This window comes from Carcharhinus amblyrhynchos, chromosome 9 (genome assembly GCF_965287045.1).
Source record: "Carcharhinus amblyrhynchos chromosome 9, sCarAmb.v2.hapA, whole genome shotgun sequence".
NCBI classification, from domain to species: Eukaryota; Metazoa; Chordata; class Chondrichthyes; order Carcharhiniformes; family Carcharhinidae; genus Carcharhinus; species Carcharhinus amblyrhynchos.
The window spans coordinates 85,670,116-85,697,598 of record NC_137332.1 but is presented as its reverse complement, the minus strand read 5'-3'; the positions used below and the strand labels follow the sequence as shown (position 1 = coordinate 85,697,598).

The 27,483-nt window shown below is 43.1% G+C and overlaps 1 protein-coding gene across 6 annotated transcripts in view; it reads left to right on the top strand.

The window, feature by feature from the left end:
- Nucleotides 1–27,483, top strand: part of rabgap1l (RAB GTPase activating protein 1-like) — a 462,369-nt gene that overhangs the window by 371,407 nt on the left and 63,479 nt on the right. For 5 of the 6 annotated variants that reach the window (XM_080196010.1, XM_080196008.1, XM_080196011.1 and 2 more), the window contains one exon: nucleotides 9,931–10,059. In XM_080196010.1, coding sequence (XP_080052136.1) covers nucleotides 9,931–10,059 — 129 coding nt within the window. Of the gene's footprint in view, nucleotides 1–9,930; nucleotides 10,060–25,323; nucleotides 26,473–27,483 lie in introns of those variants that run through there. The other variant, XM_080196012.1, reaches the window with a different exon arrangement.

Below are 27,483 nucleotides of genomic sequence, written 5' to 3'. Positions count from 1 at the left end.
TTGTTTGCAGACTTACATAATTTCTGCATTGATGCAGCACTTCAGAGCTGCTATCGGAGGTCCATACACAACACCTATTAGTTTTAGATCCTTTACTCTTCCTCAGCTCTACCCATAAGGTCTCCACTGGAGCTTCCCCCTCAAATCCTCCCTCACCATTGAAGTGATTTTTTTTCTCAGTAAGGCTACTCTGCCCTCATTGCCATTTTTTCTATCCATCCTGTAAGTTTATAACCTGGTGTATATATAGTTTCCAGTCTCGACCATCCTGCAGCCAGGTCTCAGTAATGGTTACTATATCATAATCTCCAATTTGAATTTGTGTCTGCAGCCCGTTTTAATTTATTCGTTGCACTCTGTGCTAAGCTTCCCAAAGCTTTTCTACTGTGATGTTTTTTCACCTCATGCCTGGTCTGTTGACTAATTGGTAGAGATTGATTGCAATGAAAGTCAATGATCCCATTATCATTGTTAACTACCAGAACTATGGTAGCAGTAAACTGAGAACTCACTGGACCTTTGTCTTTTTCTGATTAGCATTTCCAGTGCATGATTAAATCTAATAAGGGGAAGATATAATTATTTGAAGTGTATGGGAGCGAATGAGATCTTGGCATTAATTTTGCATTGGAGCTTGGCTATCTGTGCTCAGGTGGTTCAGTTATAACAACAAGTGAATTTTTGCTGCTACTCTGTCCGGAAGTTCACTCAAATCTAGGGACTTGTATATAATCTAGGCTTCTATTCCCAGTGTGGTATTAAAATAACACTGCCCTGAGTGCACTCCGATCTTTCAGCTGAAACATTAAACTGGGGCTCCATCTGCAAGTGATTCCATGCTGACTATTTTGAAGAGATGTTGAATTCTTCCTGAGCGTTGGCCAATATGTATGACCATATATACGAACATATGAATTTGACACGTTTAACTAAGAATCTATTTAATTCAGCCTTGGAAATGTTCAGTAACCCTGACTCCATTGTTGTCTGAGAATTTCACAGACTAATGAACTTCTAAGAGAAAATATTTCTCCTTATCTTAGTCTTAAATGGGAGACACCCATATTTTTAATCTGTGACCCGTTGTTCTGGTCTGTCCAGTACGGGAAACATCTTCCCATATCTTGCCAATCAGTCCCCTCAGGATCTCCTATGTTTCAATAAGATTAACCCCCATTCTAAACTCCAATGAGTGCAGGCCTAAGCTGTTATTAAAAATAATCCAGGTGATCTGATCATTTCTCATTGCTATTTGTGGGAGATATGTGTGTAAATGAGCTGTCTCTTTTTCTTCATGTTGCAGCAGTGACTACACTTCAAAAGTATTTGGTCTGTTAAGCCCTTTTGAATGTCCTGAGGGCATAAAAGGCACTATATAAACTTATCATTTAGTATTTTGTACCTTGGTTCTTTGTCCTTTCCTTGTGCTTTGTTTATGGCGATGTTGCAAATCCCATCTCTTACTGTTACCTCCTAGGCCTCTACAGGGTGTCTTCTCTGTTCACCTTTTGAAAAACTATAGTTTCTGTAGTCTTTTACTCAATTTTCCAATGTGACTTTTTTTATAAACTGCCTTCAGGGCCAGGGTTCTGAATTGGATGTCGTACTTGAGGCGTGGTAACTCGATACAGTTTAAGCATGACTACCTCTGCTTGTATTCTTCTATTAGACTATTCAGCATTCCAGGAGCCTGTTCCACCATAATCGCAGGAAGATTTTGAGCACTGGGTCCACTTAACCCTGGTATATCCTTTCAGTTACATCCTTGAGATGTTTCAACAGCATCCAGAGTTGCAACTCTTGAACAAGTTACTGGAGATTTTATCATATTACTCTGGGAAGATGGAAGAGGCTGGATTGGTTTTCTTTCAGGAAAAATAATGAGGGGAGTGACTTTCTTTATACATTCAAGTGATGTGGGCTTCACTGGCTAGGCCAGCATTTGTTGCTCATCATTAGTTGCCCTTCAGAAGGTGCTGGTGAGGTGCCTTCTTGAACCGTTGCAGTCAATGTGACGTAGGTATACCCACAGTGCTGTTCGGGAGAGAGTTCCCTCAGCAGCCATGAAGAAACATTTTTCCAAATCAAGATGGTGAGTGACTTTGGGAATGCCATCACCTGGAAGTTCTCTTCAATGTGCCTGCTGCCCTTGTCATTCTAGACGGTAGAAATTGTGGGTTTGAAAGGTGCTGCCTAAGGAGTCTTGGTGAGATACCGCAGGTCATCTTGTAGATGGTACACATTGCCATTGTGCATCGATGGTAGAGGGGTTGAATGATTGTGGAAGGAGTAGCAATCAAATGGGCTGCTTTGTGAGAGTCGTGTTCATCCAAGCAAGTGGAGAGTATACCATCTCAACTAATAATCCATAGACTTATAGTAATATGCTGGGGACCTGCATTCAAATCCCACCATGGCAGATGGTGAAATTTTACATCAATTTTTAAAAAATCTTGAATTAGAAGTCAATTACTGTAAAAACCCATCTAATCTAGTTCACTAATTCCTTTATTAGGGAATCTGCCATCCTTATCCAATCTGGCCTACATATGACCCCAGATCCAGAGCAAAATGGCTGACTCTTAAATGCCCTCTGAAATTTACTACAAAGGGATGAGGAAGGAGTTGGCTAAAGTAGATTGGGAGCAAAAACTTTATGGTGGGACAATTGAGAAACAGTTGAGGACTTTCGAAGTGATCTTTCACAGTACTCAACAAAAGTATATACCAGTGATAAGGAAGGACTGTAGAGAAAGAGATAATCAGCTATGGATAGCTAAGGAAATAAAAGAGGGTATCAAATTGAAAGAAAATGCATACAAAGTAGCAAAGATTAGTGGGAACCTAGAGGAATGGGAAATCTTTAAAGATCAGCAGAAAGCCATGAAGAATGCTGTAAAGAAAAGTGAGATGGGATTTTGAGAGCAAACAAGCTCAAAATATAAAAACAGATAGCAAAAAGTTCTACAAATAAAACGAAAAAGAGTGGCTAAAGTAAACATTGGCCCTTCAGAGGATGAGAAGGGGAATGTAGTAACTAGAAATGAGAAAATGGCTGAGGCATTGAACAGGTATTTTGTGTCTGTCTTCACAAGTGGAAGACACAAATAACATGCCAAAAATTGGTGACAGGAAGGCTATGGCAAGTGAGGACCTAGAAACTACCATTACCATGAAAGAGATAGTGTTGGGCAACTTAATGGGGCTAAAGATATACAAATCTCCTGGTCCTGATGGAATGCAGCCCAGAGTACTAAAAGAGATGGCAGGAGAAATAGCAAATGCACTAATGACAATTTACCAAAATTCACTGGACTCGGGTGGTTCCCGCAAACTGTAAAAGAGCAAATGTGACATCACTGTTTAAAAAAAGGAGGTAGACAGAAGGCAGGTAACTATAGGCTGGTTAGCTTAGGGAAACGCTTGAATCTATCATCAAGGAAGAAATAGCGAGACATTTAGATATAAATTGTCCCATTGATAAAACACAGCATGGATTAATGAAGGGAAGGTCAATATTTGACAAATTTAGTGGAATTCTTTGAGAACGTCATGTGCATTAGACAATGGGGAACCTGTCGATGTGGTGTATCTGGATTTCCAGAAAGCAGTTGACAAGGTGCCGCACCAAAGACTGCTACATAAGATAAAGGTGCATGCTACTCCAGGTAATGTATTAGCATAGATAGAGGATTGGTTAACTAACAGCAAGTAAAGACTGGGGGTAAATGGGTGTTTTCTGGTTGGCGATCAGTGACCACTGGTGTGCCTCAGGGATCAGTGTTGGGACCGCAATTGTTCACGATTTACAAAGATGATTTGGAGTTGGGAACCAAATGTAGTCTGTTAAAATTCGCAGATGGCACTAAGATGGGTGGAAGAGCAAAGTGTGCAGAGGACACTGAAAGTCTGCAAAGGGATATAGATAGTCTAAGTGAGTGGGCAAGGATCTGGCAGATGGAGTACAATGTTGGTAAATGTGAGGTCATCTATTTTGGTAGGATTAACAGCAAAATGGACTATTATTTAAATGGTAAAAAATTGCAGCATGCTGCTGTGCAGAGGGACCTGGGTGTCCTTGTGCAGGAATCTCAAGGAGTTGGTTTGCAGATGTACAGATAAATACGAAGGCAAATGGAATTTTGTCCTTTATTGCTAGACGGATGGGGTTTAAAAACAGTGAGATGATGTTGCAGCTGTTTAAGATGCTGGTGAGGCCGCATCTAGAGTACTGAGTACAGTTTGGTCTCTTTACTTGCTGGCACTGGAGGGGTTGCAGAGAAGATTCACTAGGTTGATTCTGGAATTGAGAGGATGGCTTATGAGGAGAGACTGAGTAGGCTGGGGTTATACTCATTGGAATTCAGAAACTGAGTCCACAAAAAGATCAGCCATGATCTTATTGAATGGCGGAGCAGGCTGGAGGGACCAGATGGCCTACTCCTGCTCCTAGTTCTTACGTTCTTATATCCTTAAATGACTGAGAAAGCCACCCCGTTCATAGGAGAATAGTGATGGGCAATGAATGCTGACCCAGCCAACAACACCTGTATCCCATGAATGAATTAAAAAAAAATCAGGCTCCTGACTTGTGCCTTGTAGTTGGTGGACAGTCAGGAGGTGACTTACTCGCCGCAAGATTCCCAGCCTCTGATCTGCTTTTGTAGTCACAGTATTTATATGGCTAGTCCAGTTCAGTTTCTGGTCAATGGTAACCCCCTTCCCCCCCAGGATAGTGATAGTGGGGGATTCAGCAATGGTAATGCCATTGAATGTGAAGCTAGATTCTCTCTTGTTGGAGATGGTCATTGGCTGGCATTTGTGTGGTGTGAATGTTACTTGCACCACAAACTGACAAGTTCAGGTCTTGCTTCAGAATCTGAGGAGTTGCAAATGGTGCTGAATATTGCACATCATCAGTGAACATCCCCACTTCTGACCCTATGGTGGATGGAAAGTCACTGATACAGCAGCTGAAGATTGTTGGACCTAGGACATTACCCTGAGGAACTCCTGCAGTGATCTTCTGGAACTGACCACAACCATCTTCCTTTGTACGACTCCAACCAGTGGAACGTTTTCTCCCAGATCCCCATTCATTCCAGTTTTGCGAGGGTTCCTTGATGCCATGCCTGATCAAATGCTGTCTTGATGTCAAGGGCAGTCACTCTCACCTCACCTCTGGAGTTCAGCTCTTTTGTCCATGTATGGGCCAGGGCTGTAATGAGGCCAGGAGCTGAGTGACACAGGCAGAACCCAAACTGAATGTCAGCGAGCAGGTTGTTGTTAAGTGCCGCTTGACAGCACTATTGATAAACCCTTCTATTATTTTATTGATGATCGAGAGTAGACGAATAGGGCAATAATTGACTGGATTGGATTTGTCCTGTTTTTAAGTGTGTAGGACATACCTGGGCAATTTGCACGTTGCTAGGTAGGTACCAATGTTGTAGCTATTGAAATAGCTTGACTAGAGGTGCAGAAAGTTCTGAAGCAGAATGTCGAAGATGCTACCACAGGGAATGATTGAAATTAATTGTATAGATGTATTTAAGGGGAGCCGAAATAAGCGAGAGGGGGCAGGGAATAGAGGGCTATGATAGATTACGGAGCAAAATCGAAGTAATGTCATGGAGCATAAACACCCGTACGGATTAATTGGATAGAATGACCTGTCTCTGTGCAATGTATCCCATGAATGTAAACATACATATGATCCTACTACTGCTAACCACCCTATTGGTTTCCAAACATGTCTGTCCTTTTGGAGCATTGCTTCACCTAGTAATCAGACAATGAATAGACTCTTCCCCAGTTGGATGATTCTTGGCATTTGGTCAAACAATATTTTGTTCCATGTCTGATGTTTATGAAATAAATCTTTTAAAAGCACAGTTGTTTATTTCTCCTGCCGTTTTTCTTTGGGTTTGCTCAAAACAGTATCCTGAATGTTAGCTTTTAATTTTTGGAAACTCTGAGGCAAATCTGAGGGAAGATGAACTTTACATTTGTAGATTATTTAAGCCACCAATTGGTTCTTTCATACAACTTTACACTTATGATTTCTCATTCCTCACTGGCTGCCCGCATGGCTGTTGTGCTGTTTAAAAAAAGGAGAAATGGGGAGATGCTCAATTGTTGATGGGCCACTTGGACTAATCTTGGTGCTGGGCAAATTATTGGAGCAAATTCTGAGGGATAAGAACATAAGAACATAAGAAATAGGAGCAGGAGTAGGCCATCTAGCCCTTCGAGCCTGCCCCGCCATTCAATAAGATCATGGCTGATCTGTCATGGCTCAGTTCCACATTCCCGCCCTCTCCCCATAACCCTTAATCCCCTCTCTTATCAAAAACCCATCAACCCGCGTCTTAAAAATATTTAGCGAGGCAGCCTCCACCACTTCAACGGGCAGAGAATTCCAGACATTCACCACCCTTTGAGTGAAGAAGTTCCTCCTCAACTCCGTTCTAAACCGCCCCCCCTTTATCTTGAGGCTGTGCCCCCTAGTCCTATTATCCTTTCTGAGCGGGAAGAGTCTCTCCACCTCTATTCTATCCATCCCATTCATCATCTTATACGTCTCAATGAGATCTCCCCTCATTCTTCTAAACTCTAACGAGTGCAAGCCTAGTTTATTCAGCCTCTCCTCATAGCTCAACCCCCTCAACTCCGGCGTCAGCCTAGTAAACCTCCTCTGCACTCCCTCCAAGGCCAAAATATCCTTGCATAAGTACGGCGCCCAAAACTGCACACAGTACTCCAGCTGCGGCCTCACCAATGCCCTATACAGCCGCAGCAAGACCTCCCTACTTTTATACTCAATCCCCCTCGCTATGAAGGCCAGCATCCCATTTGCCTTCCTGACCACCTGCTGCACCTGCAAGCTGGGTTTTTGCGACTCATGCACAAGGACCCCAAGGTCCCTCTGCACCGTCGCCTGCTGCAGTTTTTCGCCACGTAAGTGATAATCCTTCCTACCATTATTCCTATCAAAGTGGACCACCTTGCACTTGCCAACATTAAATTCCATTTGCCATTTCCTGGCCCATTCGCCCAGCCTATCTAGATCCTTCTGTAGACTCTCCACACCCTCCGCACAATTTGCCTTTCCTCCAATCTTGGTGTCATCAGCAAATTTCGACACCCTACACTCGGTTCCCTCCTCCAGATCATCTATATAAATGGTAAATAGCTGAGGCCCCAGCACCGACCCCTGAGGCACTCCACTAGTCACCATCCGCCAATCCAAATAGCACCCATTGACCCCCACTCTCTGCCTCCTATTTGACAACCAATCCTCTATCCACGCTAATACCCTACCCCCAATTCCCTGTCCCCTGACCTTCTGCAATAACCTCCTGTGAGGTACCTTGTCAAACGCCTTCTGAAAATCCAGAAAGACCACATCCACCGTATACATCATGTAGAAAAGCACAAATTAATCGAGGACAGTCAGCATGAATTTGTTAAAGAAATTTCAGGTTTGACTAACTTGATCAGGGACCTGGGTTCGATACATTGGGTCACTGTGTGGAGTTTGCACATTCTCCCCACGTCTGCGTGGGTTTCCTCGGGGTGTTCCGGTTTCCTCCCACGGATTCTGCAGCAGAAAGATTGATGAGGAATTGGGGCAGAATGTTTTCACACAGACACTGGTTTGAGGGTCAGGAACTCAGGGCCCTGGAGGCAGAAAGCTCATCATTTAACAAGTACTTGAATATGCTTTTAAAGTACAATAGCCGATAGAGCTAGGAGCAAGAATTGAAAAATGGTATTAGAAGAATAGTATTAGCCTGTACAGACAATGGGCTGAATAACCTCCTTCAGTGATATAAATTTCTAATTCAATGTTATCGCCATCAATTTCATCCACCATTATTCTTTCTTTTGCACACTTTTCCCATCTGATTTTGCAGGCTGCTTCCTTGGGTTCATTTTCTATGCTTTGAATCCAAGTAGTTAATTTTAAAATATAGACCATAGGAGTTCCTACTCTTTGGGCACTTCACTCATTCCAGGTTGATGATAATACAAACACTAGAAGGAAACGGATTTAAAATTGAGGTTCAAAGTAGAAAATTCAGCAAAAACCAAGAACGCAGAGGCAAAATGGGAAATGAGAGACCAAAGAGAGAGTGTGAGAAAAGGTTAGCCCATAACATAAAAAGAAGTAGCAACACCTTTTGTAAACATACAAAGAGTAAAAGGATAATCAAAGGAAGGGCGGGATTGATCAAGAAAGATCACCCTGGAGGCAGAGGGCTGAGGTAATAAATATATTCTTTGCATCAGTCTTCACTGAAGAATTGGATGCTGCCAATATCCCTCATGGTAAAGGAGGATGTAATTGAGAAATTTGATAGGATAAAAATGGCTAAAGAGCAGCTCACAAAGTACAAACGTCATTCAGTCTCAATGCAATGCAAGCCAGGTTACTATGGGAAATTGCGTGTGGTAGGTTGTTGCGTAAAGTTGAATCTCATAGGATCCAGGGTGAGGTAGCCAATTGGAATGATGACAGAAGACAGAGGGTTGTTTTTCAAACTGGATGCCTGAGACCAGTGGTTTGCCTCGGACTGGTGCTGAGTCCGTGTTATTTGTCATTTTATATTAATGATTTGGGTGAGAACTTAGGAGACATGGTTAGTAAGTTTGCAGATAACATCAAGATTGGTGGCAGAGTGGACAGTGAAGAAGATTATCTTGGATTGCAACGGGATCTTGATCAATTGAGCCATGGGTTGAGAAGTGGCAGATGGAGATTAATTTAGATAAATGCAAGGTAATGCATTTTGGTAGATTGAACCAGGGCAGGACTTGATCAGTTAATGGTAGGGCATTGGAGAAAGTTATAGAACCGAGAGATCTGGGTTACATGTTCATAGCTCCTTGAAAATGGAGTCACAGGTAGACAGAGTGGTGAAGTTTGGTCTCATTGTCAGAACATTGAATACAGGAGTTGGGATATCTTGTTGAAGTTGTACAAGACATTGCTAAGGTCACACTGTGCAGTTCTGGTCAGCCCATTATAGAAAGGATATTATTAAACTAGAAAGAGTGCAGAAAAGATTTACTATGATGTTGCCGGGACTTGATGGTTTGAGTTATAAAGAGAGGCTGGATAGACTGGGACTTTTTCCTCTGGACCGTAGGAGGCTTGGGGATGATCTTATAGAGGTCCACAAAATGAGGGGCATAGATCAGCTAGATAGTCAACATCTTTTCCCAAAGGTAGAGGGCGTAGGTTTAAAGTGAGGGGGGAGAGATACAAAAGGGTCCAGAGGGCCACTTTTTTTTTTAAGAGGGTGATGAGTATCTGGAACAAGCTGCCAGAGGTAGTAGTAGAGGTGAGTACATTTCATCTTTTAAAAAGCATTTAAACAGTTACATGGGTAAGATAGGTATAGAGCGATGTGGGCCAAATGTGGGCAATTGGGACTAGCTTAGTGGTTAAAAAAGGGCGGCATGAACAAGTTGGATTGAAGGGATTGTTTCCATGCTGTAAACCCTCTTTGAGTCTGAGTAAATGTGGAAATTATAGAAGTTCTGGCTACAATCTTCCAAACCTTGTGTGTGGGGACAGTTGCAGCAGACTGCAAACATTGCACCCTGTTCAACAGAGTTAAGTAGGATAAACACAATTTGGGATAGTCAGCCTTGTTGGTCAAGGGGGTGCTTATTACAATAACACAATACAAAAATTAATTGTCATTTGAAAACTCATGGGTTGATAATGATACCATTGGTTTAGTGGAGCTAAATCATGTCTAACATAATTAAATGCTTTGAAGTAGCAGAAAGAATTGATTAAGATGACACTTTTCAATGAGCACTGCTAAAGGAAAGTGAATTTATAAGTAAATTGGAATGAATACCTCATGGATTGTATGTCCAAGCTGCAGCTCATTTTCAATTTCCCTTTCCTAGACATCCAAGGAGGACCTGCTGCAGGCTGACTTTGAAGGGGCATTGAAATTCTTCCGTGTTCAACTGCCAAAACGCTACAGGGCTGAGGAAAATGCCAGGAGATTAATGGAGCAAGCCTGTAACATAAAGGTAAGCAAATGAGTAGATGGGAGTCATGGAGTACGTAATCATTGTTTGGCATAAAGCACATCTTCATGACAACACAATAAACTTGTTAACAATATTAAAGGATCAGTAGCAACATGCATACAAAATTGACTAAGGGACAGAAAGCAGAGAGAGTCATGGTAAATAGTTGTTTTATAGACTGAAGTACGCATTGATGTCCTCCAGGGGTCAGAATTTGAAACACTGCACCTTTTGAAATATATTAATGATGTGGACTCTGTATAGACGACACAGTTTCAAAGTTTGCAGATGAAACACTGACTCAAGCTCAGCTCCCTAGCTGCCAATTCCATCCCTCTCCCTGACAGCTGTTTGAGGTGGAACCAGACTGATGTCAACTTTGATGCCCTATTTGACCCTGACCGTGAATTTGGGTTATATTCATCCTTTGATACAGCATGTAAATGACCTTAATTCAGTGTGGTAACAAAGTTCCTGCTTTAATTGATTTAGTTTGCCAAGTGCAGACATTTAATCAGAAAGGAACTTCTGGTTTATACCCAAAGAATAACGAGCTGTGTGAGTGCCTCAAACATCAATAGTCCAGGCCATGCTGTATAGAAAGGCCACTCGGCCCATCTTGATTTAGCTACCTTTTTAAGCCACCTATTTGCCTCCTAATTACTAAAGGGCTGGTTAGGTCAGTTGGCTGGATGGTTGGTTCGTGATTCAGAGGAACACCAGCAGCGCAGGTTTAAATCTCATACCAGCTGAGGTTACTCATGAAAGATTCGCCTTCACGATTTTGCCCCTTGCCTGTTAAATAACCACCAGTCAGCCCTCCCCCCTCAAAGGGGAGAGTAACCTTTGGTCATCTGGGACTATAGAGACTTCACCTTTTAAATAGTGAAACAGACAGGAATTCCTATGACTGCTGGAAATTGAAAGTTATTACAGATGGACCGTAAACATTCCAGAATCCATCTGTTTATAGATGAAGAACCAATGGCAGCATGGTGGCACAATACTTAGCACTGCAGCCTCACAGCACCAGGGACCTGGGTTTGATTCTGGCCTTGGGTGACTGTATGGAGTTTGCACATTCTCCCTGTGTCTGTGTGTGTTTCTTCTGACAACACCAGATTTTAGTCCAACCGATTTATTTGATAGTAAACGCACAAGCTTTTGAGATTTCATCTTCGTCAGGTGAACGGAGAGTTCTGGCCTCGGACAGAGCATATAAAGCACAGACAGTTTAGAGATTACTGATTAGAATGCGAATCTTTACACCTAACTTGCTGTTCAAGTCCTAAAGTGGCCAACAATGTGTGTGGAAGGAGCATTGTGGAAGGAGTGCTCCTTCTCCACTCACATTGTCGGCCACTTTAGGACTTGAACAGCAGGTTAGGTGTAAAGATTCGCATTCTAATCAGTAATCTCTAAACTGTCTGTGTTTTATATGCTCTGTCTGAGGCCAGAACTCTCCATTCACCTGACGAAGATGAAATCTCAAAAGCTTGTGCGTTTACTATCAAATAAATCGGTTGGACTAAAACCTGGTGTTGTCAGACTTTTTACTGTGTTTACCCCAGTCCAACACCGGCACATCCACATCATGTGTTTCTTCTCACAGTCCAAAGATGTGTAGGTTAGGTGGATTAGCCCTGGTAAATGCACGGGATTATGGGGTAGAAGCCGCAGAATTGATGGGAGTTTTCTGTACTGTAGGGCTTCTGTGGTTTCCAAAGCTCTTCAGTGCTGTGGCAACTAACCAAGTGCTAGAAGGAGAACAAGGTGAACTTGATGCTTTTTGTTTGTCAAGTGATTCCTGATTTACCTTTACAGAAATTTCTGTTTTTGTAATTTAAACAACTCCTGTTTCTCTCCCAAGAATTCAGTGACAAGATCAGTAACCCCCAGGCATGGATCAGAAATTTGCTTAGTTTCACTGACTCTCTGCCCCTTGCATTAGAAGCAATTCAGAGTGGTGATAATTATTGGAAGTAGGAGTTGAGGTTAAAATCAGATCAACCATGATCTTATTGAATAATGAAGTGGACTCGAAGGGCTGCTCCTAGTTCACATGTTCCTATGTCATCTTTGAATGCTTGGAGGTAATACTTTGTCAATGCAGACTCAAAGGACCAAATAGTTGCCTTCATTGTAGGGATTCTATGATGTCCAGTTGATCTTGTTCGGGCTCAATTTCCTTTTGCTCACTCCCCCTGTTTAGTTCACTCCCTGAGCCTCGCTCTCTTCTTTAGGAAACACTAAAGCTTTTGTTCACCTCTCCTGTAACAACAACAACTGACATGTCTCGGCATCAAATGTTGTTTGATAATGCTCCTGTAAAAGTGGCACATGACATTTTATGAACTTAAAGATGCTAGATAAATGCAAAATGGCATTCACGGTTTTAACACCAGAATCTGTATTGTTACAAATCTTGGGTGTTCCTGCGGTGTTCAGTTGCTGGACCATTTGTTCTGCTCTGGGTGCCTTAACCTGCATTCACTGATGTATGATCCTGTTTCTTTGTATAGTGCAGATTTATATGTTAGGGAGAGGGACTGATTGCCGATCACACTGTGGACTGTTGTGTCAGGATCCTGTGTTTTATTTTTGCTCCGTTCCTGTCCCTAGGAGATGAGATGGAAACCTTCTAACTTGTTTCATAACAGCAGCTCTGCTTCTAGGTGTTTTATAGATTGACACCCAAATGAAAAAGACTGACTCTGCTGTAACACTGCTGAATTGGAGAGCAAGAGACTGAGTAATATACAAATGAAAAATTTAATCCCTGAGCAGCTTTCTCCAGTTTTCACTGTTCCTAAGGCACCTTTCTTGTTTCCTAGCAACCAGTAATTGGTCCCTCGTGAAAACCCAATCTGAAGACTGAAGGAACTGAACGCTAAGGAATTATAATCAGCGCAAATGGAATATCCAAGATTTTAAACATTAATCTTTGCAACTCAGCACCTTTTGCTTATTTAACAGGCCACCAATATAGAGGATAATGGCACTGGGAGAGCGCTCCTTGTCTCAAACCTGCCCATGTGTCATCAGTTGTCATCATTTACAATCTATACCCTCAGGTAGTCTGTGTTGTTGGATCTCTAATTGTACAGTTTATGCGGTTAGAGGTTAGTGAGGGGTGAACAGGACAATAATTCTGACATAATGCATGTTTCTTGCATCAAGATTCTGCAGGTGTCACTGTGGTGCCTGTATATGTATCTACTTTTTGAGTCCCAGTCCAGTTATTTTTAACAGCGATGTAACTGATGGAGCATATTAACAGCTGTCAGTGTTTTCATCCTTGCCCTGTAAGACCAGTTGAATCATCCTAAGAAGATGTGCCTAATGAGATATTGATGCAATGGATTTAATTTTCCAAAACCCCCTGGATTAAGAGAAAGTCCCATTAGATTGGAAGATGTAATTCCATTATTCAGGTAGGGAGGGAGATAGAACGAGGCCAACCATCTGTTGTAGGGAAATGCTAGAAACTATTTTAAAGATGTTATAGCAGGACACTTGAATAGCTCAAGGTAATCAGACAATCAACATGCTTTTTGAAAAGGAAATTATGTTTCACTTATTGGAATTCTTTGAAGAAATAACCTGTACTGTGGATAAAGGGAAACCTGTGGATGTAATGTACTTAGATTTCCAGAAAACATTTGATAAATTGCCACATCAAATATTATTACAGAAAATAAAAGCTCATGTTATAGAACGTAATGTATTGCCATGGTTAGAAGTTTGGCTTGCTGACAGGAAGCAGAGAATAGGCATAAATTGGTCATCTTCAATTTAGCAAGACATAATGAGTGATGTGCCACAGGGATCAGTGCTCAGACCTCAAGTGTTTACAATGGTTTCAGATTCGCTAATGCTACAAAGTTAGGTAGGAAAGTAAGTTGTGAAGAGGACTCAGAGGCTACAAAAAGATACAGGTAGGTTAAATGAGAATGAAATTGTCCATTTTGGCTGGTAGAATTAAAGAAAAGCATATTATCTAAATGGGTGAGAGATTGTAGAGCTCTGAGATGCAGAAGGATCTGGATATCCTCATGCATGAATCACAAAAAGCTGGTTTGCATGTACAGCAAGTAATTACAAAATCTAATGGACTTATCAATTATTGCAAAGGGGGGCATTGGATACAAAAGATAAGGAGGTTATGCTTCCGTTATTCAGGATATTGGTGAGACCACACCTGGAGTACTGTGCATGGTATTCATCTCCTTATTTAAGACAGGATGTATATGCATTGGAAGCAGTTCAAACAAGTTTAAAAAGCTAATACCTAGATTGGGCAGGTTGTCTTATGAGGAAAGGTTAGACAAGCTAGGTTTGCATTCACTCGAGCTTAGAAGATTAAGAGGCAACTTGATTGAAACATAAGATCCTGAAGGGTCTTAACAAGGTGGATGTGGAAAGAATGTTTCCTCTCCTGGAAGAATCTGTTTATAAATAAGGGGTCAACCATTTATGATGGCCATGGGGAGAATTTTTTTCTGTCAGAGGATGGTGAGCCTTTGGCACTCTTTTCCTGAAAAAGCAATTTAAAATAGTGTCTGAATATTTTTAAGACAGAGGTGGATAGATTCTTGGTAAACAAGGGGGTGATGGGTTATTGGGATAGGGATGCAGATTTGAGGTTTTTATCAAAGCAACCATGATCTTGTTAAATAGTGGAGCAGGCTCGATGGATCAAATGGCATACACCTGCTCCTTATTCCTATGTCCAAATGTTTAAGCTAAGTTTCAGCTCAGGTAGGGACAGATGACATGAGGCCCATAGCAGCAAGACCGGGATGATATACAGACTTGGGCTGACAATTAGAAAGTGACATTTGCACACCCAAGTGTCAGGCAGTGGCCATCTCCAACAAGAGAGAATCTCACCATCTCCCTTTGACACTACAATCAATGAATCCCCTGCTGGCAACATCCATTGGTCAGAAACGGAACTGGACCAGCCATTTAAATACTGTGACTGCAAGTGCCAGGGAATCCTGCAGAGAGTAACTCATCTCCTGACTCCCCAAAACCTGTCCACCCCCTACAAGGCACAAGTCAGGAGTACTCTCCATTTACCTATATGAATGCAGCTCCAACATCATTTGGGAAGCTCGACACGATCCAGGAAAAAGCAGCCTGCTTAATTGGCACCCTTCCACAAACATTCACTCCCGCCACCTGGTGCACAGTGGCATTAGTGTGTACCATTTACAAAATGCACTGCAGGAATTCACCAATGCAACAAAATCTTCCAAACCTGTAACCTCTACTAGCTGGAAGGACAAGGGCAGCAGGCACATGGGAACACCACCACCTGGAGGTTCCCCCCAAATGTCTTAGCATCCTGACTTGGAAATATCATTGTCACTGGGTCAAAATCCTGGACTTGCTCCCTAATAGCACCATGAGTGTACCTATACCACATGGCCTGCAGTGGTTCAAGAAGGTGGCTCAGCACAAAGGGTGACAAATGCATACCTTACCAGTAGAGCACCCCAAAATCAAGTGAAAAGATTTCCAGGTGAAGCACTGACTGCTGGCGGAATTTCAGTAAGTCATAGAGTAAGGTGGTGTTTCTGAGGAAATGAGGGGAGTGGCCCACCCAGAATGAGTGAACATTCGGCAGATGGTTCTGCAGTTAGATGGGTTTGCAAGTTCAGGCAGGAGGAGGCCCAAGTTTCCTTGTGGAGCCTGGAGCAGTATTGCTAATCCTCCTGGATAAACCATTTCTATTTAGTCCTTCAGGCCTCAGCTGCTCTACCCTCCAGGTTTTTTACATCAGCACAACTTCAGGATTTCCAAAAGCGCTCAACAGACAAAGAGGTATTTTTGAAGTACAGTCACTGTTTTAATGTAGAAAATGCAGTAGTTCATTTATGCACAGCAACTTTTATTTATCCAATGTCGTAAGATGTCCCAAGATGCTTTGCATTACAAGGATGAGGGAGTTGGACACAATAGTGAGACGTTTAAAACCCAAGCGTTGCTTAACCGAGAAACATGCAAATCAGCAAGCAAAGGTGAAGGCCGAATGAGATTTGGTGCAAGTAGTACACAGCAGCAGAGCTTTGGATGGTTGAAGGGTAGAATGTGGAAGGTCAGTCAGTAGTGAGTTGGAATAGTCAAGTTTAGAGGTAACAAAGTTATGGACGAGGCAGATACATTGAGGCAAGTGGTGGAATCAAATGATGATCCAGATGGAACTATAAGTGGTCTTAGTGATAACTTGGATAGGTTGTCAGAGGTTTCTTTAGTCAAACATGATTGTGAATGTTTTATTTGGCCAGGGAGAGTTGGTGGCAGGAACCAAAGATAATGCTTTGGTTTTCCCAGTATCTAGTTGGAGAAAATTTCTGTTAATCCACTACTGGATGTCAGATGAACAGTCTGATAATTTTAGAGATGGAACAGGGCCAGGGGATTTGATGAAGTTGAACAGGATGCCGTCAGCAAACATGCTTTGTGTTTAGTCACTGTCAGGGAGGAGCAGTATGTGGATGTGAAATGGCGGGGGGGGGGGGGGCGGTCAGGTAGAGATCTTTGGAGGACAGTAAGGGTATCAGTGCAGGATTGGGATGAACAGCTATTCAGTCGATTCACTGGTTGTGAATAGATAAGACTGGAACCAGGAAAGTGTAGTCACACCCAACTGGATAACAGTGGGAGAGATGTTGGTGGAGGACGTGGTGTGCATTAAAGGCAGCAGACCTTTGAGAAGAGATGGTTTATCATGGTCACAGTTACATAACAAGAATCTCAAATTGCATCCTACAGGCCAGAAACCTGATTTCAGAAATTGAAACATGGAGATCCAAGAAGGATGGGCATGGACTTGGGATGTGGTGACATGTAATTAATTTAGATAGGATGGATATGGGGTGCTTATTTGCAAGGTCAAAGGATTTAAGGGTTGTTTCCTTTCTTTCAAGGGGTGATGACAGCAGAATTGAAGAAGAGTGGACAGAACTTGAAGAGGGAGAACAATTAATAAACTAATCTGGGGTCTGAAAGAGACTGGTGGATCTTGTGGTCAAGACCAGCTTAGTGAGGGATGATAAAGTTTGAGTTTAGAACTCAGGCAGTGGGAACCTTTGAAGATGTTTACAGAATAAGAGTCAACGTGACATTGATCAGCAAGCATGATCCAAGCACAGTTTTGTACTGAGTGCAAGAAAAATGCCTTTGTTACCAATAGTCTGTAATTACTGTTTTAGTTGATACTATGCATTTATCTAATTACTGCTTAATAAGCCTCACTAGTACAGAGCCTAGGAACAGTCTGACGAAAATTACATCCAATTGTACAGTGCACAAACCGGCCATTTGACAGCAAGTGTTTCTGCTTCAGTCCCATGGCATACTCTTCTATTCCTTTCTCTGTCATGAGCCTACCCTTAAAAGATCTATTCTATTCTTCACCTTGAAATCAGGTGAGTCAACGGGGAAGGTGGTGTAGTGGGAATATACTGGACTAATAATCCAGAGGCCCAAGCTAATGCTCTAGGGTCACAGGTTAAAATCCTACCACAGCAGCTGGAGGAACTTAAATTCGATTCATAAATCTGGAATTGACAGCTCATCTCAGTAATGGTAACCATGAAATTGTCATTGATTGTCATAAAAGACCATATGGTTCACTAATGTCCTTTAGGAAAGGAGATCTGACATCCTTACCTGGCCTGTCCTACATAGAACATAGCTTGGCACAACACTGGGGGCTGTACTGTTCTATGTCCAAACCCAAGATCAAGTTAGCGACTCCCTATCATTCTGGTATGCTCTATGTGCCTATCCAATAACTGCTTGAAAGTTCCTAAAGTGTCGGACTCCACTATCACAGCAGGTAGTGCATTCCACACCCCAAGCACACTCTGAGTAAAGAACCTATCTCGGGCATCCCTCTTATATCTCCCACCATGAGCCTTATAGTTATGCTCCCTAATAACAGCTACATCCATCCGAGGAAATAGTCTCTGAATGTCCACTCTATCCTCCTCATCATCTTAAACTTCTATTAAGTTGCCGCTCATCCTCCTCCGCTCTAAAGAGAAAAGGCATAGCTCCCTCAACCTTTCCTCATAAGACCTACCCTCCAAACCAGGCATCATCCTGGTAAATCTCCTCTGCACTCTCTCCAATGCTTCCACATCCTTCTTATAGTGAAGTGACCAGAACTGAACACAATATTCCAAATGTGGTCTCACCAAGGTCCTGTACAGTTGCAGCATAATCCCATGGCTCTTAAACTCTAACCCCCTGTTAATAAATGCTAACGCACTATAAGCCTTCTTCATGGCTCTATCCACTTGAATGGCAACCTTCAGAGATCCGTGGATATGAACCCCAAAATCTCTCTGTTCCTCCATGTTACTCAGAACCCTGCCATTGACCATGTAATCCACATTCAAGTTTGTCCTACCAAAATGAATCATCTTGCACTTAGCAGGGTTATACTCCATCTGCCACTTTTCGGTCCAGCTCTGTATCCTATCAATGTGTCTTTGCAGCCTACAAGAGCCCTCCACCTCATCCACTACTCCACCAATCTTGGTGTCATCACAAATTTACTAACCCACCCTTCAGCCCCCTCTTCCAAGTCACTGATAAAAATCACAAATAGCAGAGGACCCAGCACTGACCCCTGTGGTACACCACTGGCAACTGGCCTCCAGTCTGAAAATTTTCCCTCCCACCACCACCCTCTGTCTTCAGAGATAGCCAGTTGCTTATCCAGTCGGCCAAATTTCCTTCTACCCCACATCTCCTTATCTTCTTCATGAGCCTACCATGGGGAACTTTATCAAACGCCTTACTAAAATCCATTTATATGACATCAATTGCTCTATCTTCATCTACACACTCAGTTACCTCCTCAAAGAATTCATTCAAATCTGTGAGGCAAGACTTGCCCTTCACGAATCCATGCTGACTATCCCGGATTAAGCTGCATCTTTCCAAATGGTTGTAAATCATAGGATTTATTAGGATTTTCCATTAACTTACTGACCACTGAAGTAAGACTGACTGGTCTATAATTACCAGGGTTACTCCTATTTCCTTCCTTGAAGAGAGGAACAACATTCGCTACTCTCCAGTCCTCTGGCACAAGCCCTGTGGAAAGTGAGGACCCAAAGATCAAAGCTAAAGGCTCCACAATCTCATCCCTTGCATCCCAAAGTATTCTAGGATGTTTCCCATCTGGCCCAGGGGACTTTTCGACCCTCGGGCTTTTCAAAATTGCTAATACATCTTCCCTCAACATCTACCATCTCCATCCTATCAGTCTGTATCATACTCTCATCCTCAAAAACATGGCCCCTCTCCTTAGTGAACATTGAAGAAAAGTATTAATTCAATGCCTCACCTATCTCTTCTGACTCCATGTACAAGTTCCCACTCCTATCCTTGACTGGCCCTAACCTCACCCTGGTCATTCTTTTATTTCTCACACAAGAGTAAAAAGCCTAGGTGTTTTCCTTTATCCAACCCGCCAAAGACTTCTCATGCCCCTCCTAGCTCTCCTAAGCCCTTCTTTTTTTTTAACTCATTCCTTGCTACCTTGTAACCCTCAAGCGACCCAACTGAACCTTGTTTTTTCATCCTTATATACTCTTCTCTCTTGACAAGACATTCAACCTCCTTTTGTGAACCATGGTTTCCTTACTCGGCTATTTCCTCCCTGTCTGACAGGGACATACCTATCAAGGACACACAGTATTTGACTCCAGGCCCACAGAATGTGGTTGACCCTTAACTGCCCTCTGAAATAGCCACTGAATTCAAGGGCAATTAAGGATAGGTAACAAGGGATGGCCTTGCCAGTGATGCCCACATCCTGTGAAAGAATAAAATGTACATTCTTACTACTTCCGAGAAAGGAGGTTCCCCCTGAATTTCTGTTGCCAGCTTATTCATGACCTCTAATATTAAACTCCCTTGCATGTTCTCCATGACTACCCTATCAAACCCCTTCATCATTTTAAACATCACTGTTAGGTCACTCCTCAGATTTCACTGTTCTGGAGAAAAGGACATTTCACCCTTGATGTCACACCGTCAAGGGCAGTCACTCTCACCTCACCTCTGGAGATCAGTTCTTTGTCCATGTTGGAACCAAAGCTGTAATGAGGCCAGGAGCTGAGTGAGCCTGGCAGAACCCAAATTGAGCACCAGTGAGCAGGTTATTGCTGAGGAAGTGCAACTTGACCATGCTGTGGATGATTCCTTCCATCACTTTTCTGATTTGAGAGTGGACTGATGGAGTTAATTTGCTGGGTTTGGATTTGACCTGTTTCTTATGTACAGGACGTACCTGAGAAATTTTTTTGCATTGCTGGGTAGATGCCAGTGTTGTCACTTGAATAGTTGGCTAGGGGCGTGGCAAATTCTGGAATACAAGTCTTCTGGACTATTGATCCTGAAAGTTGGGAATCAAGTAGATAAGGTTGTTAAGAAGGCGTACGGTGTCTTGGCGTTTATTGGTAGGGGGATTGAATTTAGGAGTCGCAGTGTAATGTTGCAACTGTACACTGCTCTAGTGCGGCCACACTTGGAGTACTGTGTGCAGTTCTGGTCCCCGCATTACAAGAAGGATGTGGAGGCGTTGGAGAGGGTGCAGAGGAGGTTTACTAGGATGGTGCCTGGTATGGTGGGGAGGTCCTATGAGGAGAGACTGAGGGATTTAGGGTTGTTTTCGTTGGAAAGAAGGCGGCTAAGAGGGGATCTTATTGAAACATATAAGATGATTAGAGGTTTAGATAGGGTGGATAGTGATAGCCTTTTTCCTCGGATGGAGAAAGCTAGCACGAGGGGGCATGGCTTTAAATTAAGGGGGGGTAGCTACAGGACGGATGTCAGGGGTAGGTTCTTTACCCAGCGGGTGGTGAAGGATTGGAATGCCCTGCCTGCTGCAGTTGTAAATGCGTCTAGTTTGGGGGCGTTTAAGAGATCTCTGGATAGGTTTATGGACGAAAAGGGATTGGTATAGGCTAGTGGGTCATTGTTTTTGTAACTGGTCGGCGCAACATCGTGGGCCGAAGGGCCTGTTCTGCGCTGTAATGTTCTATGTTCTATGTTCTATTGTCAGAATATTGTCAGGGGCCAAAGCCTTGGCAATATACAGTGCCTTCGACCATTTCTTAATATTACATGGAGAGAGTCAAATTAGCTGAACACTGACATCTGTGATGCTGGCAACCTCGTGGAGGAGGCTGTGTTGGATCGTTCACTCAGCACTTCTGGCTGAAGATTTACTAATATTAGTAAACCCTTCTCCTCCAGTGAGCTGTGTAATTGTCCAACACCATTCCCGGCTGGATGTGGCAAGACCACAGAACTTGGATGCTGGCATGAGACCCCTCCCGTAAAGTCCTATTTCTGAGCATCCATGCAGGTAACATGGAGGCTATTTTTAGCACCTTGATGAGGAATATGAAATCATCTTCTGCTCTCTCATTCACAAGTTGCCCCTCTCGCAATCCCCCATGCGACTTCCTCTTTCTTTTCCGCGGCACACTGCCTTAATTGCACTCTTGTGTGCACTTTGGTCCCATTACTCCACCGAGCATCCCCCCACCGCCACATCCCTCCCCTTCCTTTCTTCTTTCGCCACATACCCCCACTCTCTCTCTCTCTCTTTCTCACTTCCCTGCTCCACCCACTCCCCCTTTCCATTCTTGCCCACTTGTCTGCTGCACTCACTCGCCCTCTCCCCTTCTCCTCTCTCTCTCTCTTTCTTTCCATCTTCTTTCTTCTCACCCCCCAGCCCGCCCTCTGGACCCCCCCGCCCCGCCAAGTGTAAAAGCAAGAGTAGTGCAGTCGATGTATTTTATATGGATTTCAGCAAAGCCTTTGAGAAGGTCCCACCTGGGGAATCTTGTAAAGAAGGTACATTCACGTAGGATATAGAGTAATTTGATAAGGTGAATTCAAAATTGGCTGATTTGTCAGAGACAGAGGATGATGACAGAAGGCTGTTTTAGTGACTGGAAGCCAGTGGTGTACTACAGGGATCTGTGTTGGGCTTCCTAGTTTTCATCCTTTTTATACAAATTACATTGATGACTATATGGGGAGTAGGATTAATAAGTTTGCGGATGACACAAAGATTGGATAGGTGGTTAACAGTGAAGTAGAGCGTGTTGGCCACAAGAAGACATAGACGGATGGTCAAATTGGCAGATAAGTGGCAGATGGAATTTAACCATGAAAAGTGTAAGGAGTACTTTGGAAGGAGTCATTTGACCAAGTGCGCAATGAACGATTGGACACTAGGATGTTCTGTGGAACAAATAGACTTTGGTGTGTTTGTTCACAGATCTCAAAGTGGAAGGGCATGTTAGGAGCGTGGTGAAGAAGGCACATGGGACACTTTATCAATTGAGGCATAGATTCCAAAAGTTAGGAAGTCATGTTGGAGTTGTATAGAACTTTGGAGAGGCCACAACTGGAGTACTGTGAGCCATTCTGGCTGCCACATTATCAAAACAATGTGATTGCACTGGAGGTGGTGCAGAGGAGATTCACCAGGATGCTGCCTGGGATGGAAGATTTAAGTTGTGAAGCAAGGTTGCATAAGCTTGATATGTTTTCTTTGGAGGGGAGAAGACTGAGGGATGACCTGATTGAGGTATACAAGTTATGAGAGACATAGAGTGGATAAGGAGCAGCTATTCCCCTTGGTTGAAGGGTCAGTCACAAGGGGACATAGGTATGAGGTTTGGGGGTATATAAGGAAAAACCGTTTTTTAACCCAGAGGGTGGTGATAGTCTGGAATGTGCTGCCTGGGAGGGTGGTAGAGACAGATTGCCTCACATCTTTTGAAAAGCATCTGGATAAGCACTTGACACATCATAACATTCAGGGCTATGGGCCAAGTGCTGGCATATGGGATTAGATGGGAGTTCAAGTGTTTTTAATGTGTCGGTGCGGATTCGATGGGCTGAAAGGCCTCTTCTGCACTGAGATATTCTATGATTCTTTGTTTTCTGGATACTTCATGCAAGACCCTCATTCTCATGCTTCAATGAAGTGAACGACCTGGAACTCAGTTTGAGGAGCTGTATGCACCGGCATCATCTGCCCACTGGAGCTCAATGCCCAAAGTTGGAGTGGTTTTGATTTTGCACAAGTTGAACATTTATAAAAGCAACTTTCGTGGCCACAGTAGTATTTTGAAATGTAGCATCTTTTGGAATTTTGCCCCTGATCAGACCTGGAATGCTCCAATCATCAGCTTTTCTGGAATGTTGTCTCCTGTTGAGGTTATCTCAAAAGGGGTTGGTTAGCTCAGTTGGCTGCACACCTGGTTAGTGATGTGAACTGATGCCAACAGCATGGGTTGAAATCCTGTACCGCTGAGGTTATTTATTCTTCTCAATCTTGTCCCTCTCCTGAGGCATGGTAATCATCAAGTTAAGTCATCGCCAGTCAGCTGGTCTTCTGGGACTATGACGTCTTTACCTTTTTAATTTTGTACCAGAACAACATGTGCTGTGGGTGACAAAGTATAAATGTCTGCTTGAATGTCTGGGCTGATTAGTAGCTGGGGAAATTCCCCAACTGCCAGCATTCAGTAGTTCAGTGTGTAGAGGTTGAGGGACCATACAGCTGAGTATTCTGCAGTCATCTACCACGATCACATTCACACCCTGCTCCTATTGATCTCAGTTGTGATCAATATTACCTCAGATCACAATGCATTAAATTTTGAGCTACCTGTTCTCTCAACTGTGATCAGATTGGATCATCAAACTTAATCCACACTACCTTAGTATGTGGGTTGGAATTTTGAAAGGATTGGGATAATATTCCAGTTGCTTACTTCACCATTGTTCCTTTATTCTGGATCTAAATTGTTCTATACAGTTACAGAAGCAGCTTTATTCTGGATCGAACCACATGTTCCGTGCTTAATGTCAGCCAGGGTTCAGTGGGCTGCACGCTTGCCTCTGAGTCAGAAGGTCACGCATTCAAACATTATTTGCAAAATGTTGACTGCTTCATTCAGACTGATGTTTGTGTGCAGTACTGAGGAAGTGCTGCACTGTCTGTATAATCTGCAGGTGGGACATTAAACCAAGGCCCTGACATGACAGAGTGAATGTGAAATGTCTGAGCAACATGTGCAGAGCTGGAGAGATTCTGAAAAAATCTAAAACCCTGAGTGAAATGAGGGGATCTTCCTTTCATCCCATCAAATGCAAGCTACTGCTGCAGGTGGAGTTGCTGTTATATGTCGTGGCTCAAGGCGTTTGAAGTATTGTCTTTACCCTTTGGCTCCTTCCCCATGGATGCCCAGTCAGTAATACGTTGGGAAGGGGCAAGGGGGAGATTTTCCCTCGTGCAAAAGCTTAATACTCTCTAAATTCTTCTTATTCTGATACAATTGGTGGGTTGAGGATCTGTTAGAAAGAATAGTTGCCTAGAATACCCGCTGCAGAAGGATGTGCTGTGCCCCTCTCATTCTTCACCCTCACTGAGCAGGGAAACATTTTCACCTCTGATCTGAGTCCCATGCTGGAGATCTGGGCTGACATTCATGTGCAGGACTGAGGGACTGCTGCAGTGGCAGAGGTGCTTTCCTTAAGAGGGAATATTAAACTGAGGCCCTGTCTTCCTAGATGAATGTAAAGGATCCCATAGCACTATCTAGAGAAGAGCAGGGGAAGTTCTCCCTGCTGGTCAACATTTCCCCATTAACTGACATCATTAAAATCTGGTAATTTATCACATTGCTGTTTGTGGGATGTAGCTGTGCACAAACTGAGATGTGTTTCTGACATTGCAACAGTGATTACACTTCACAAGTAGTTCATTGGCTGTAAAGCACTTTAGGAAGCCTTGACAACATGGAAGACGCTAAATTAATGCAAGCCTTGCTTTTCTTTTAGTCCTTTGAGCAGTGCTGAGCTAGTAAATCGCTGCAGATTATCAAACAAAATTATTTCTATCCCTGCCCCCTAGATAATCTGTAAAGTGGACTAATCCTCATGCAATACTAAGTATTGCCCAATTAACGTTGGTTGCATTTCGCTCTGAGTTTCACTGTATCTAAGTTACATTGAGGAGCAGTATTTCTTTTGACTGTAACTACTGTGGCATTGAGCTTGTAGGGCCACTCCCATCTTTGTGCAGCTCATTAACCTGCCCTCAGGAACTGATGGACTGAAACAAGCCACTCCTTAAAAGAAAGCACGTGAATTGGTGAGGAATTCGGAGCATCTGAAAGCTTGCTTTTGATTGCTGCTGCTGCTGCTTGTTCCTGGTATCCACATTGGCTTGTGCAAACTGCACCTAGCTCCGAGACATAGAGGGTGAATGGAAAAAATGGCCCCAGCTCCTGTGAATAGGTGGCCCACATTATAAAAAGTAGTGAGCGAATGTTCCAGAACCTCCTGACGTCTTGCTTCACCTGAAGAACCTGTTACTCCTCTCCTTCTGCGGGACTCGAGAGAGAGAGAGAGAGAGAGAGATTGAGAGACCAGGTCAGGTGGATTCAAGTGGAAACCTCAAAGCTATAATTCATCTGCGATGGGAGAGATCGACACCAGGAAGTAGTTCGTTAAGTCTGTTTCAAGATAGCCCTGGGTCAATTCAGTGCTGCTGTTTTTGTTTAAAAAATAATAACAGCTCTGAAGAGCTCCAAAGAGTTTGTGTAAGAGCGAGTAAAAAAGCGGATGTACTCAGCCTCCACAGCTGCTGCCCTCAAAAGCTATTCAAATGCACAAGGTGTCTCCTTCGACTGTCTAAGTGCCCTTCAAGGAAAGGTGCACTGAGAAGAACCATAGGCTCAAACAGGCAGTGCTAACAAACATCCCCCCTCCCCCCCCACCTTCACTTTTAAATTCTGGCAGGAAGTGGTCAGCAAGCTGCAGTCGAGGATCTCCCTTTCAGCGGACGTGCTTAATTCGAGAGATGAAGCGGCATTCCATTGACTTCTGCCCCCCTGTCTCTCTCCATCTCTTTTCATCTTCTGAATTCTGAATGAAGAATCGGGCTTCGGCACAAATGTGGGAAGAGAGAGCAGATAGTTAAATCAATCTCCGACTCTTCGACAGTTTGGTTCCTGTCGATGGGGAGACTGCGTTCAACTAGTGATGGAGCCCCTGGTGCATAACTCATGATTCAAATAGCAAGGAAGACCGATCTTAATCAGCTTTCACCACTACTAGTTTCCGTGCCCAGAGTGGATGCAGTGCAGATTCTTGACTCTCTTGACATTTTTCCCTACATTTAGGGAGGTTTTCTTTATTTATTTAATTTATTTTTGTTCAACACTTTTTTCTGTCAAAATGATGGAAGAAGTTTCAATAACGGTAGCCTACGATGCTCATGTCTTTAGTCAAATGGATGAAGAGGATACTTTGGCCAATATGGTCGCAACCACGAAGCCCAAGTCAATGGTAGGTCTTTGCAAATGCAGTTTTGGTCAATGACACAGGGTGAGATCCAGATAAAATAGGTGTTATGAGTGCCATTCTTCAGACAAAGCGTTAATCTAGGGTGCTGTCTGTCACTTCTGGTGGTTGGGAAAGATTCCATGCCACCATTTCGAGGGAAAGTAGGGGAGTTCTAGTCAATGTCCTAACTGATAGTTAAGCAGAGTATGAGGTTGTTTATCAGATTGCTGTTTGCGACATAAGATCCTTATGTCAATTCTTTATAAATGGGCAGTAAATGCCAATCTTAGGAGTGATGGCTACAACCCAGAGACAAATTTAAAATAACTGTTATTGTTTCTATCATAAATAGAATCTCCCTCTCCCCTAAAGTATTGCAAAGTTCCCCTTTTAACTGAGTTAATCGCGTGATAACCTGAGGTTACCAACAAGTCCTTGTGAAAGAGCTACTGTTTATTTTCTCCCACACAATGCATGGTACGGGCTCAATTACAACAGTTTAATCTCAGGCAGCTGAATTAGTCAGGTAGTAAACAGGTGACTTAATTCCTGTTACACTCTCCAGTCTTGCTCCCAACAGCCACACCTGCCAATCTCAATGTATTTTGAAAATTAAAAACAACTGAATACATTGGGGGATTAAATTTTATTAACTTCCATGCTTCCTTCTTGAAGGTGCTGGCAGTGTCTAGGGTACAGTTCCGTGGATCCCACTCTCCTCCTCTCCTGATGGTACTGACTCTCACTGGGGTACAGTTCCATGGACCGTACTCCTTTGACCAAGCTTTTTGTCACCTCTCCTAATATCTCCTTATGGCTTAGTGCTAAATTTAATTTGATTATAATCCTTTGAAACCCACTGGGATGTTTTACTGTGTTGATGGTGCTATATAAATGCCGGTTGTTGTTGTCTTGATGGTGCTGATTTCATGAAAGTTGGCCTCCTTATCTGAGAAAGGATGCTCTTGCTGTAGAGGAAGCAAAGTTTTTTACCAGGCTGATTTCTGGGATGGC